General features: G+C 42.0%; 2 protein-coding genes across 3 annotated transcripts in view; both read left to right on the forward strand.

The window, feature by feature from the left end:
• The first annotated feature begins 418 nt into the window (after positions 1-418).
• Positions 419-1393, forward strand: LOC147443526 (uncharacterized). The gene is made up of 3 exons (XM_086527674.1): positions 419-984; positions 1109-1245; positions 1362-1393. The coding sequence occupies exons 1-3, from the start codon at positions 419-421 to the stop codon at positions 1391-1393; spliced, it is 735 nt and encodes a 244-aa protein (XP_086383800.1).
• An 8974-nt stretch (positions 1394-10367) lies between these two features.
• The window catches only part of LOC147443527 (uncharacterized), a 92106-nt gene continuing 87716 nt past the window's right edge, over positions 10368-14757 (forward strand). For both annotated transcript variants that reach the window (XM_086526330.1, XM_086526331.1), the window contains exons 1-2: positions 10368-10496; positions 10579-10653. In XM_086526330.1, coding sequence (XP_086382456.1) covers positions 10408-10496; positions 10579-10653 — 164 coding nt within the window. In that variant the 5' untranslated portion in view covers positions 10368-10407. The remainder of the gene's footprint in view (positions 10497-10578; positions 10654-14757) is intronic.

Genomic DNA, 14757 nt, shown 5'->3' on the forward strand with positions numbered 1-14757 from the left:
CACACACACAAGGAGGTGAAGAAGAAGGAGATGGAGATGGAGATGGAGATGGAGCAAGAGCACTCTTCTATTGCACAAAGGAGAGAATGAGTGAATTTTAGGTTTAGTTGACTTTTATATGAGCTCACCCCATTCACACTTGGGCGCCCATGCTTAGCCAACTAATCCCTTGAATGTTCCAGTTAGAGTGCGCCTCTCATCGGCGATCACTCTTACCCTTTTCCTATTGGACCGACAAGCCCGGTACCTGACTCTACCAAATAAATAATACAATGTCCGTCGTAGGTTCCAACGTCCGTCGTAGGTTACAACGTCCGTCGTAGGTAATAGGGTGTCTGTGAGCCGTGAGGGTTAACACTGCGCATGGGGTGTCTCTGCTTGTTGTCTTGGTGCTCTCTATTGTCCTGTCCGCCGGCCTATGGCACTTCTGGGCCGTGCTCCTGCTCTGTTGTCCTGCTCCGCTCCCGTGGTGCTATCGTTCGCGCATGATAGCATGGGGGCATGTCGCCCTGCTTGCCGGCCTGTGGCGGTTCTGGGCCGCGCTCCTGCTCTGCTCCTCTGGTGCTACCCTGCTTGCATGGGGTTGTTGAGAACATGCTGGCTTGTGTGGCGTGGTTCTTTTCGTTGGTCTATGGCGCTGTTGGGCATGTTTCAGTGCCTTGCCTCTCCGCAGTCATGCGTTGTTGTGGTTTGTCGTCCTACTCGCCGATCTATGGTGGATTTTGGCCGCGCTTGTGCTCTACTGTGCTTCTCTGCGAGTGCCTCGTGTTCTTGGTTCGCTGGTCTATGGTGGATTGGGGTCGTGCCTTGGTGCTGTGTTGCTCTGTGTCTCGGGGTTGTGCTGCTCTTTTTTCTCGTCTCCTTCGCCGATCTGAAGTGGCACTTGAACATGTGGTGCCGTGCTGCTCTGTGGATTCGGGCCGTGCTGCTCTGTTTGGACGTCGCCTTCGCCGATCTATGGCGGATCTTGGATTCCGATCTGTGGTGCTTCTATTGTTTCTGGTTATGTCGTGCTGCATTGCCGTCCTCTTCGTCGGTCTGTGGTGGATTGGGTCGTTTTGTACTGTGCCGTGCTGCTCTATGCATCGGGGTTTTGCTGCTCTATTAGGACGTCTCCTCCGTCGGCCTGTGATGGACTGGACGCCAATCTATTCTACTGTTGCTATTTCCGGTGTTGTCGTGCTGCATTGTCGTCTTCTCCGTCGGTCTGTGGTGGATCAGGGCGTTCTGCTGTGTTAATTTTGGGTATGTTTTAAATAGATTTTTTGTGTTAATTTTGGGTATGTTTTAAAGAGATTTTTTTGTTTGATCTTGCTCTATACCGATTGATTGGTTGTTTGACAGTTTGCTGTTTTCTACAGGGTCGTGCAGAATCGTTGACGGGATTGGATAGATTGGGTTGCTTGATGTATGTTGAGGTCAAGGACACTATGTAATGGGCTAAATAACTTGAATACTATAATAGTAGCCAACTTTTCGGTGTCAATGAAGTTTGATTATGTGTAATGTTTTGAAGTTAACTATATCCCAAACTTTGTTCGATTGTTGTTGATGGACTCCATGCTTTTTTTTGCTATAATTATTTTTTGGGTGTGGCGAGATGCTTTTAATTAAATACGATTGGCTCCACATTCTATGATGCAATTTTGGTCCATGATTTAATCCTATTGATGGATTATTTGGACTAGCTGAGTATGTGGTTAGGGTTTTGGGATTCGGCGTTGACAATTTATGGTTGTGAGGTTATTATTTCAATGTAAAAAAAATGATTTAACTCTCATTATTAAATATGATTGTCTCAAGGTTCATTGTTAATATTGTGAAGTGAGAAAATAAATCCGTTTTGATGTGATGATTTAAGGTCATATTTGTTTTTATCTTTTAGATTTTTTAATTTACTTAGTTGTAGTTCTCATCTCATTTGCAGCCTTGCACTTTTCTTCTCTCCTCTCTCTAATATTTAGGATGCACCTATCTTTCCTTCTCTCTTCTCTCTAGTAATAGTTGAGTTATTTGTAGCTTTTAATGTTATTGCAAAAATCGAAGTAGAGTTAATTAAAAGAGCCCACTCTTCTCTCTCTCTCTCTCTCTCTCTCTCTCTCTCTCTCTCTCTGTGGAGTGTATAGGTCGTGACCCACTACAATATAATGATAGATGGGAACAATTGTAAAAATCTGCATTTATTGCCAACCTTTGAGTGGAACTTTCAAACTATCTTTCTTGAAGTACTCAAGATTATCCATCACATTTCACTCTTTGAGTTGTTAGTATATAAAAGCCAAAGGTATTTTGAAGAACTATCACGTTTTACAAGCCTCTTACTGTGAGATTGCTCTTGTTGAGAGTTTAACCTCCTCTATAGTACAATCTTTTAATCCTTATAGCCACATCTATTATCAAAGCATAGCATCACTCTCTATACCAAGGCGCCATGGATTCGAATATGGATGATAATACACCTATGCATTTTGTTTCCTCTTTTGGTGCTTAAGAGTCTTGTTGTCTTGCTTATCTTGAAATCTGTCTTGAAATTGCTCTTGATTATAGATGCTTTCACTACAAACTCAAGCAATGATTACTTTGAGACTTTGAGCGCATCTCCTAGAACTGAAAACTTGCATGAAGTTGTGTCTGAAAGTGGGGGCCTTGGATCGTCAAGTAGCTTAGTAGGTTCTCCAAACTCAACATTTAAAAAGCTCAGTCCCAAGGCCAAGTTAAAGAAATCTCCAAAATCTGTTCAAAAAGCCCTTAGTATTGCAAGGGGAATGGCCACTGTGAGAGGTTAGCTTTGTTTAAATTTCTATGCCTTACCAATCTGTAATCGATAATAATAGTATTGTGTGTCATGTGATGTAGGGCAAACATCGCTTAACATTTCCGGGATTGCCACTCCCTCTATTGGTGTGAGTCGTTCGTTGGGCTTAACATCTATTAAAGAAGAGCCAAAGCCTATTGTTGACTCTTTTGAATCTCAATTGGCATTCCGAGCTTCTTATTTCTGAGCTTGCTGATGCCATTAACTTCCGTTTTGTCTTCATTGGCAAGGTGCTTGCAAAATATGGCACATATAAAATCCAAAAAGCAAACTACAGCAGATTTTTGAAGGTGGACAAGGTTGCACATCATACTATCACTTTTGTAATTGTGGCAGAAAATTATATTGAACAGTTTGTCAACTCATTTGCGGTGGGTGATTTTATACGTATTGAGGGCCCTGTTGTGAGGAAAAAGAATCCTAGTGATGGAGGCACTTGCCAACTTGCTCTCTATGCTGATGCAACTACATCTATTGTGAAGGCTCCTTCATTCGACTTTGTGCTAACTCTCTTTCCTGAGCACAAGATTAAAGATCTTGTCTCATCATGGACTTCCTCAATTGAAGATGGTGTGCCTACTGTAGCATTTACTGTTATCAAGGTGGAGAACATGGCGAAAAGTGATGGGAGTAGTGGCACTAGGCTTATTGTTGTTGATGGCCTTGCTGATGTTGATAGAGCAACGATAAGCTTCTATACACAGCTCTAAGTGTTCTTGATCGTGTTTTGATTGTTTGTTATTGTTGCAGCTTTTGTTTGTACCTTCTCGAAAGGCTGATTTTTATAACATATCCAATGAAGTCAAAGAGAATGGATTTTATGATTGTGTGGCCCACAACATAAATGTCTTCAAACAATTCTCTAACACATTGTCTGTCGTGGACTACACTATCTTGCTGCCATTGTCCTCTCAATTGAAGTTGGTTTTCAAAAATATCCGTGATAAGCAGATTGCAAGTATGGGATTCGGAAAAACGGTGAGTTTCGCTTGGTAGGTTCATTGTATTCATTGTGCATTGTGTGATCCCTTTATGTTAATTTCAAGTGTTTGGTTCCCTTGAGGTTGTTAACGTCAACAATGTTGGATTGGAGTATTTATGTGGAGTTTGCAAATCTGCCCAGGTCAACCGCCAAAGCTCTAATCCTCATTGTTTTGCTTGCAACAAAGTTGTTGAAATATGGAAAGTTCCTGCTCTTCAAGCAAAGCTGGTTCCTCGTGACGGCAAAGGCATTTCTATCACCTTGCACGGAAAGATCGTTGACCAAGTCCTTCGTTTATCCTCTTCTTTTTTGCATTTGTATGAAACTGATCTAGTGAGTTTGAAAGCTTCCTTGGTGGGAATGAAAAGAGATGGGCATTCCTCAATTGATGCACATGGGTATGTAACAAGCTTTAAGTCCGAATAGGGAGATGCTGTCTATCTAATGTGCCTTGCACTCGTGTAGTAAGCCTATATTCTGCTGAATATCCTTTTGTATCTAGGCATTATGGCGGGATTATCTCTTGATGATAAAACTGTTTTTTGTTTAGATGGTTTCCAATGTTCAATCGACTCAACATTTTGGACATCGTCTCCTTGTAATCAAGATGTTTTGAGGGCATTATTGTTTATATGTGGTGTAGATATCTCTGTCAATTCATTAGAGAAAATTTTGTCCAAGCATATTGTTGCAAGATTTCGTTCTCACGACTTGGAGATCACAAGTGTGTGGCTGAAACTGTGGAATGATGAGCGTGTTGCTTGTAATGTCGACGACAAAACTCTTGAATCTCTAGTTTGCCAACGTATGGGCACAAGAGAAAATTCTCCTTTGCTTTCAATCAATTTGATCAATCTAGCTTGCCATGTGTTGGAGTTTCAATGTGTTGTTCATGTCTTTCAAGAACAAATTCATCAACATTCTTTTAACGCTAATCCTTGTGTTGCATCTTCTTCCTCTTCTCATGGCTTGTTCGTCTTTATTTGTCAAGATGGATTGTTTGTTTTTCCACAATCATCTTCCACCAAGAAACGTAAGCGTTGCTCCTGGCCTAAAGATCTTGCCGCTAGATTGGTGGACGTTGTGAAGAGTTTTCCAAATAAGACAGCACTGCAGATAGCTTCTCGATTTCGAACACAATTTGTTCTTCTTACACTTTGAAACAAATTCAAAAGAAAGTTTACTCAATATCGAAAATGTTGCATCAAGACAATGTTGTGCCTCAATCTAATAAAAGATCTAGGAAACAAAAATATCTAGTGGAAATTCAAGACACTCGTGCATATGGATGTTTAAGCTGTGGTAGTCTTTTGTTCAAAAAGAGTTTGCATTGTTTGAGTGTGCTCGAAGCATCTTTTCTCCAGACCTTGATGGGATTGCAAATATTTAACTCTGCTCTAGACAAAAGAGTTTGTTTCTTTTGTAAGCAAAGCTTGAAATCTCAAAGGAAGCCACTCTTTTGCATACATCCACATTCTCTTCTCAATGAAAGTATTGGAAGCATTGCATTGTTAAATGCAATTGAGAAGCGCCTTGTATCACTTCGCATTCCTTTCACCCAAATACGAGAGCTCAATTATGAGGGTCAGTTCGGGCTGTGAGGCAGCGTTGTTAATGTCATGGCAGACTTGACAAGAATTCAAGCAATCTTGCCGTGTTTTAGTGATGAGCATGCTACAATCCTTGTGGAAATTAAGCGTAAACTTGAGTATGCCCATGCATACCTTAGTGGTGGTGTACGTCCCTTTTATGTGCTCCAAGCACTGAATGATTAGCACCCCTTTATACATAGAGCACAAAGCCTCTATTAATGAAGCTTGGGTTTCTACTTTTCACATGAGTCCATATGTAGTGTTGTATGAAGAAGATGAGGTTGATGAGCTAGTGAATGAACATTCCGACACCCTTGTCCATGGTATCTATTCTTCACAACAAGTCATTGATCACAGTGCACATGTCCATAGTGTCGCTCCATGTGAAGGATTTTCCCCACTGAGCCTATTTGATGATGCCGATTGTCAGGAATTGTCTTTTCCAGCTTTGTTCTTTGGAAAAAGAAGAACCTATGAAAATCTTGCGAAAAAAAATTATTTAAAGATCGCACAATGGGAGCTCAAAAACAAGGATAGACGCTTTGCATTAGACATTGAAAATTTGTTCTTCAAAGTGATGAAGATTATCATTGGCAAGGTGCTTGGTTCTATATGGGTACGTCTGCGCAAGGGAAAATTGCAAGGCATGCAACTATGCGCAAAAGATGTTCATAACAACACTAACATTGATCGAATACTATCATCCCAGCTAGGATATCATGACTTTGAATCTCTGCGAACATCATCAGATTACAAGGCCAAACTCAAGCGCAATGTCTTCGCCATGATTCGACAAATAGGACAACCTACCTTTTGTCACTCTATCATGTGCGGAGCAAAGATGGAAGCCATTGCACGAATGTCTTGTTGCGCTTAATCCACAAATCAATGAATCTAATTTCCAATCCAATGCACATTATATCCGTGCGTTGGTTCGTGCAGATCCTATCACCACAGCTCGGTACTATGTCCATAGATTCAACGCACTTAAGAAAGAGTTGAAACGCAATTCAAAAATACTTGGCCAAATCATGGATTTTTTCTTTGTCATAGAATTTCAGCTTAGGGGAAGCCAACATGATCATGGATTAATTTGGATTGACAATTCTCCAAAGCTTGGGATTTCTGATGACAAAGAAGTGATTGCTTTTGTTGATAAATACATCTCAAGTGACAAAGATGAATTACCTGTTGACTTACAAAAAGTACAAATCCATTCCCATCGTAGAACTTGCAAAAAAAGAAAGAAGCATTGCCGTTTTGGATTTCCAAGACCGCCTGCACGGCAAACAACTATCCTGCGTCCAATACGACCAAGTGAAAAACGGGAATCCATTCTTCTTGCGAATAAGACACTACTCGAAAGTCAACTTGCAGCTTTGCCACATTGCCTTGAAATGAGTTTTGATAATTGGTTATCCTCTTTAAGCATGGATGAAGACATGTACCTTGAGACACTCTCAATTTTGCTCTCAGAACCAACACTTTTGCTCAAAAGACAACAAAAGATATATACACAAACAATTTCAACAAAACAATGTGCACATTGTGGGATGGCAATCTTGATATTCAGTTTATTTTCAATCCTCATGGAGCTGCTGCATACTACACATCATATATGAAAAAAACAGATTCGACCACAAGCAAAGCAATCAACAAAATCCTTGAGAAATGCAAGAAGGAGAGTCTTCCCACATTGGAGCGTCTTAAGAAAATTGGAGGTGCCCTGATCAATGCTCAAGAAATCACAACTCAACAAGCAACATACATTTCACTATCTCTTCCATTGCACAGCACAACCAGGCAATTTATCTTCATCAATGCAGACTACCAAACCCAAAGAACACTATTGTTAAAGAGGAAGACTTCCTTGCAAGCACTTCATCCTGATGACACAGACATATTCTTTGATGATCTCGTAACAAAGTATACAAAAAGACCAACTAGCATACAAAATCTTTGTTTGGCAGAGTATGCAAGCAAATACACTATCTCACAAGGGACACACCACAAGTGCAAAAAGCCTCGGATTATCAGATATACAAGCTTCAACAAGGAGATCGACAACGAGAGACATTACCACCAACTATGTTTGTTGTTTCTACCGTTCACAAGCAATGAATCCACGTTCGATGCTTTGACATCAACTTGGAGAGAGAGATATGAGTCTAATATTGCTATAATTGCACAAAACATGAAGCCTTTCACAAAATTAGAAATCAACAATCAAAAATCATCAACATCTTGCTCAATCTCCTCACAAGAAACTCAACAAGAACAATTCACTTATGAGCTTGATCTCGACCTACCAACCACAAGGCATCATACCACTCAACTACCAACATCGTCCAGATTCCTTGGAATGCCAAATGAAGAATATCACTCAATTGTCATGAGTTTGAATATAGAGCAAAGACATCTTTACGATGATATTATGACACAAAAGAGAGTATGCCCAAATGACAAAATCCACCTTTTTTTAACAGGAGGTGCCGGCACAGGGAAAACGTTTACTTTGCGTGCAATCATCCAAGGCTTGGTTCGACACTATGCACCTTCGATAGAAGGAAATATTGAGCTTCCAACAACATTGTTGATGGCATATACAGGCAAAGCAGCATTCAACCTTGGTGGCACAACAATACACTCTGCGTTGCGCCTTCCATTGATGCTAATTGAGATGGTCCCTCTTTCCAACGACACCCTCAATGACCTATCCCAAGCAAACGCAAACCTCAAACTAGTTGTTTTTGACGAGGATTCCTTGATAGGCAACAGGCTGCTGCGTATTATTGACACAAGACTCCGATCTATAAAGCACAAACACAATGAACCCTTCGGTGGCCTGGACGTTATCTTTTGTGGCGATCTTTGCCAAGCAAGCCCTGTCCGTGATCGCTGGATATTCAGTGACACAAGCAATACACTTGACATCCTCACACCATCGAGCTGGAACACACATATCACATGCGTTGAGCTAACAACAGCAATGCGTCAATCAAATGAATTGTTTATAGAGGTCTTAAATAGGGTACGTGTTGCGGAGCAAACACAAAGAGACTTGGCATTTATCAATGACACATTTGCAAACAACAACTTCAATATTTTTAAAACACCTCATCTTTTCTTCACAAATAAACTAAAGTCCAAGCACAACCAAACGGTCTTTGAGAACTTGCAAGAGACACCATACATCATCAAAGCTCATGACAAATTCCACAAAACATGCTCAAAGAACCTAGTCATTCCAAACAACCCTCAAGTAACTGCTGGATTATCCTCCATCCTTGAGCTAAAGCCAAGAATGATAGTCGAACTTTGTGCTAGCAATATCAATGTGCTTGATGGTTTGGTCAATGGTGCAGATGGAATCTTCCAAACAACAAACAACAGAGCACAATCATTAATAGCTTGGATGGAGTTCTTCGATACCTCAATTGGGAGAAGACATCGATCCCAAAATGCACATCTCTACCATGCAAACATAAACAAACAATGGCCACCAATACTTCAAGTCACAAAAGACTTTCAAGTAGGAAAGAACCCACTCAACCTAGTCTCAAGAACACAACTCCCAATTCAAGCAACGAACACACGCACAATCCATAGATCCCAAGGCTTGACAATGACAACAGTCGCATTCGACCCTACTGGGATCCAATCCCATGGCTTGGTCTACACAGCTCTATCACGTATCAAAGACCCTGCAAATCTACATATTCTTAGTCCCATTCTCAAGAGCCACATCAAAACTGACCCCATAGTCCTTAAAGAAATCAAACGTCTCCGGACAGATGCTAGATGGTCCTACTTGAACGAGCCCCTAGTTGCACTTGCACAAACACACCATATTGTTGCATCATTAAACATCGTCTCAATCAACAAACACATTGACCACATCAAGGGCGACCCAAACTTCATGTCATCCAGCATCTTGTGCTTCCAAGAAACGAAACAGAAAAAAAGTATGAACCCCCTGACACCAAACTTTGAGCATATTCAACATTATAATGGTTATGGTGTATCTATATTCCACCATCCAAGCATTCAATCCATATGTCAAAAAACCATCTCAAGAGTAGGACTTGAAATAATTGATGCAACTTTCTCTTTCGAAAATCAAACTACAACTCATATCCATGTCATGAATGTATACAAATCACCAAACACACCAATAGAAACACTTCTTTTTGAACTCCAACACTTGATACAAGAAAACAATAAAAAAAACCTGAGCATCATACTAGGGGACTTCAACATCGACATCAGCACCACAAAAACCCAATACCAATAGTTGGAATCTCTACTTCATTCAGAGAACTATCGGCAACAAATCAAAGATACAACAACCATCTATAATTCAATGCTAGACCATATTTGGGTGAGAAGCCAACAACCTCACTACATTTGTGGCACAAGATTTTGCTTTTGGTCAGATCATTCAATCACATATATGCTGATCCCAAAATAAATAACCCAAAGATCATTGGAGGGGAGACCTCCCCTCCCTTCCCACTTCCCCCACCCTTCCTACCCACCAAACCATCGAAGCAAAGGGAATCTACATTCATACCATCCAAACACCTGCTTTGATGTATATCAACTCATCTCACCATATGTATCAAACACAATTTTTGTAACCTACAACCATTTGATCAAGAGATTTTTTCTCCCTACTCGATCTTCAGGCTCAACATGCGTGTACGACAATTACCTCATCTCTAAAATGTGTGTCTCCCAAAGCAACTATGCTAGATTCAATGGATTTCCACCTGCCTCTCTCTCTCTCTCTCTTAATTCTTCGGTTTCCAATTTTCTATTACCAAGAAAAATTTCTATGGCAAGCCTCGTGATTTTATCACATTTTTTCATCTTGTTTCCATAGGGACACTTGTCACACAAGCAAATTTGAACCACCTTGGGCCCCTTGGGTACCGAGGCCTTTGGAGGCAAAGAAAAACTTTAGCATGGTATGAAATCTAAAAGCGGTTAGTTTTGTAAATACTTGGGCGCGAGTGATGGCTGCTAGAGAGCGGGCGCATGTGCAGTACAAGCATCATCACGTTCCTTCCGGTTCCCAGCTCCCTCCCCCCATTCCCGCCTCCACGTAAGCTCTTTCAAAATTTCTCTCACCTGCTGGGCCATTACTTTCTCAGGTCATAATTCTTCTCGTTGTGCCCCATGCACAGCATAAGGTTTCGATGCTACTGGAAGACTGTCATCTACGATGTTTTGCAAGCTCGCAACTGGACAGAAACTGAAAGGTTCAACCTTTGATCCCCTTGTTACTGAAATTAAGGCAGTTGGAACTTGAAAGAATCATTGCTCTGAGAGAGAAAGAGAGAAATGAAAAGCTCTCTCTCAAGTGACCTCTCTCATTGGAAGCTGTATCTGTATGTGATTGAGATGCCTCCACATCTTACTCTCATGGCGTTCAATAATAGCTTAGATCTGCCTATGATGGGGCGTCTGAGTTTCCTCCTGAGGGGGCATGGGCTGAGTGCCACTGCTAATTTGAGCATGTCACGTCCAGGAGATGAAGCCTTTGAATGCTGTGTCCTTGCTAAAGTTAATGAAAGAATGTGCGGTGTCCGCAGCCGTACTTATACTTGGGCGTTTAGCCATGAAGAAGTTGGTGATTGTGCTGAGCTTGGAAGGGCCCCCTCTCCTGCAGAATAGCTGTCTGGCGTCTCTAGACCCTAAAGTGAAAAAGCCCAAACATTTCTGGTCCTCATCTTGCATGACCCACCCTAGTGGTCCAAAACCCTCTTGAAATAAGCAATGGCATCTCCCTTGGATAGAGGGGGGCTATTCATTTTCAGCTTCTTGAGAAGTATCTGGACAGCAGTAGGATCTTCTTCGACGATTCTGGAGAAGTTTCTATGCTATAATTTTTTCAAGGAGATTGATTGGTAGATGTGTTGTGCCTTTTGCAAATGCACGTCTTTCTTGGAATTGTCGACAAAGCTATCTAACCGATGGGTAACAGGTTGATGATTCTATTGCAATTTTGTACTAGATTGTGGATTATGGATGATAGAGGGGGATCACTTTCCTTCTAGAAGCAAAGGATGTTCTTTGATTTCATTGTCCATCTAAGGATGCAAGTTCCAGTACTGGCTTCAGGTGACTCTTGTTCATTCCGAATGTAGCAGTTCGTGTGCATGTTCTAGTGCATGTATTGGAGTTTGTAACAGGCTTGGACACTCCGAGCGAGAAATCAATAGCAACAGATAAACAGAAACTTCAAAATCACTGAACTTTAATAGAGAGAGAGAGAGAGAGAGAGAGAGAGAGAGAGAGAGAGAGAGTTGACACGGCACGACAGAGTTCCGCGCTTAGAAGCATTGGTCCCAAAGACTGGCGTCCCTTTATGTATTTCTTTATTTATTGATCACAACAAGGTACAACTCCTGAGGGTCCTTTGCTCTACCGTCAAAACTTTGCTATTGCTTGTCTTTTTAGTTGTCGCAAAATAAGCATTAAATTGATGCAACCAAGAATGAATAACTGTAACATCCATCTTACCATCATACTTACTGAAAATCAACTTTTCTGTAACTGGATGGTTGGAATCCGCATCGTGGCTTGCACCATGAGAGGAACTCCCATGATCTTTGGGTGGTTTGGTCTTCGAGGCGAGAACTTGGGCAAGCAATTCTTGAGTGCATAGCTCTCGTCGAGCTTCACGCTCGGCCTCCAATGCTGTGTGTCTTGCTGCCGCTTCTTCCTTCCTGAGTTCTTTTCTTTCTTTTCTTGCGTCGCGCTCGCGTTCTAAAGCAAGGCGCTTGTCTTCCTGTCTATCCATCATGGCCATCATTTGCTTCATCATTGCCTCCATAAGGTTTGGCGTAGATGGCGAAGTGGGAGGGTTGGAAAAACCTATGGTGGGGAGAATCCTTCGTCGCCTCTCTCATGCTGATCACCTGAATGCAAAGTATCCATGCCGCTTCGGGTGACGACCATGCACTATGATCTTGGGGTCTTAAGCTCGCGAGGAACTTGGGTTCTTGAGGGTCTTGAGGTCCTTGATTCGTGAGAATCTAGGGTTCTTGAGGTGCTTGAGTCTTGAGGGTCTTGGGTTCTTGGGGTTCTTGAGGTTTTCTTTCGCTTTCAAATCGCGTTGGAGAAGGATCTTCTTTTTATCCGAGTTCTACCCTTTTCTGCGGGCGCACCCCTTGGCGGCCTTGCGCTCACACCAAGGTTGCTTTTTCCCACCTTACGTCGATTGGCCGGCCGCTAAGTGCATGGTCCGCTCTCAATGAGTGAAAAGAGACACAAGGGGAGGCTAGACAAGCCTTTCTTTCTTGGGATTCCTGTCACTCTTCAACAAAACACGATTAGGAATCACCACGCCCAAGTAAACTTGGGTTCGTGCGATCACAACAAGCAAAAAAATTCTTGTGGTTCTTTCCTTGAGTAATGCAGAACACTTCCAAAGCTCTGATACCAATGTTAGGTGCAACGGAATGAATGTTGTATTTTCTCAAGATTAGTGATCTTTATTGCTCAAGGTTCCTATTAGTTCGGAGGGAAAGAGGGAGCTTTCCGTCTTATGGAGAGTGCTATGATCACGGACAAAGTGAATGGATTGTGCGTGCAAATGAATGAGGCTGAGAGAAAGAGAGAAAAGAGATACGACACCGAGAGGTTGTAAAACCCTCCTCCGAAGGCCTCACTTTCGTCGGCGAGAGTGGTCTATTTCTTGATTGCACAAAGGTGTACAATGCGTATGCAATGGACTGATGCAATGGGACTATGCCGATGACGATGACGGTGATGACGACGACGACTCGATGGCTGAAATCTGTAGGCTTCTAATCGCTGAATTCGGGGACTGTTTCGATGGCTGAAAATGACTGTTTTGGGCTGTGTTTTTATGGCTGAAAATGGGGAACCATCTGCAACCTTCTTGGGGGGAATCTGCTACGGAGTCTGAGGCTGAAAATCTGCGTTTTGCCACTGCTGAAACTGCAGCTCTCTTAGCATTAGTGTTGGGGCTGAAATCGTTGAGAAATGCTGAAGTCTTGCTGGTGTTTTTGCATCAAAAACGCTGGCTGAAAGTGAGGTTCCTTGGCAATGAAAACATTGGCTGATTGGCACTCTAGGCGATCATGCAAGGGGGACAACAAGCGGTGGATCTGAGGTGATACGAATCGCCAAGGATCTGCTAGATTGGGCTGGCGTTTTTGACTGAAAACACTGAGGTATGCTGAAGGAAACGCTATGCTTGATGTGGTTCTGTCGCGGGAAAAACACCGAGGTGGCTGATCTACTGCTGGGACTGTCACAAACGGGAGCGCATAACAATATAAAATATACTCGGATAAATAGAATTTGTCACTTAATACTGAAGCCAAAGGATATATATATATATATATATATATATATATATATATATATATAGAGAGAGAGAGAGAGAGAGAGAGAGAGAGAGAGAGAGAGAAGATCGACACAGTATTGGGGACCAGAAGATGGGCTGGTCCCCCCTCTTAAAGAGTATTCTTTATTAGGGAGAATCTTTTTACAATCACAAGAACTGGAGAAAACCCCTCCGTTCTAAATCTTTGACTTGATGGTCGTTCCTTCCCGTAAGGGAAATCCGAGAGACAAGCTCTCAATCCTTTTTCCGTCTGTACTCGGAGTTGAGACTCTGCAGACAATTTCCGAATTCCGTTTCCGGAATTCCCAAGCGTAGGCCGAAGCCTTCTCGCTTCTTCTTCGCGATGAAGTACTTGCAAACACACGCAAACACACGACAACAATTCATATGGCGAATCCACAATAGGTACCTGTAGAAAAGCGACTTCCGTGCTTCGTAGTCTCGCGATCTCTCGTGTCTTCTGGCGGCAGAGTCTTCTCTTGCTGGCATTGGCAACCTTCCTTCAGTGAGGGCATGTGGTGCTTTTATAGCTCCTTCACCACGGTACGAATAGCTGCTCGTGGAGAAATCGCAGCCGTTTTTAAAATAAAAAAAATAAATAAAAAAATCTTTTTTTTTTGTTTTGTTTTGTTTTTTTTCCTGTTCTACCCGAAATAGGGAGAGAGAATTCGTTGGCTGGTTTTGTTGCTTTATTTTTTAAGTGGCTGCCCACTTATTAAGTGGACGGCCGGCATATTTTTAAAATTGGTATGAACCTGTCAAAAACTCAATAAAACCTTATAAGTTAAAATCAATGCTTTCACAGCACTTCCCAGGCGTCCTTGGATGCAACCACTTGCACGAATGCAATGCAAACATAGATTCCTCGTGGGAAAGCGTCTGCCCTTCCCGAAAAACTCGTTAAAATATTCCGCTTTTTAAGAAAAGCTTCTCAGAACCCATCTTTATTCTTGTGCTTGCATCTTTACGCGTATTCCTCTTTCTA

The sequence above is a fragment of the Adiantum capillus-veneris genome, chromosome 13 (genome assembly GCF_014529385.1).
Source record: "Adiantum capillus-veneris isolate H3 chromosome 13, ASM1452938v2, whole genome shotgun sequence".
NCBI classification, from domain to species: domain Eukaryota; kingdom Viridiplantae; phylum Streptophyta; class Polypodiopsida; order Polypodiales; family Pteridaceae; genus Adiantum; species Adiantum capillus-veneris.

What these genes read in the sequence shown, in the direction of transcription:
- LOC147443526 (XM_086527674.1), top strand. Translation starts at nt 419, where the DNA reads ATGGCACTTCTGGGCCGTGCTCCTGCTCTGTTGTCCTGCTCCGCTCCC. An exon ending in ATCTTGGATTCCGATCTGTG is followed by an intron (nt 985 to 1,108) that starts GTGCTTCTATTG and finishes CTGCTCTATTAG; the next exon opens with GACGTCTCCTCCGTCGGCCT. An exon ending in TTCTGCTGTGTTAATTTTGG is followed by an intron (nt 1,246 to 1,361) that starts GTATGTTTTAAA and finishes TGTTTTCTACAG; the next exon opens with GGTCGTGCAGAATCGTTGAC.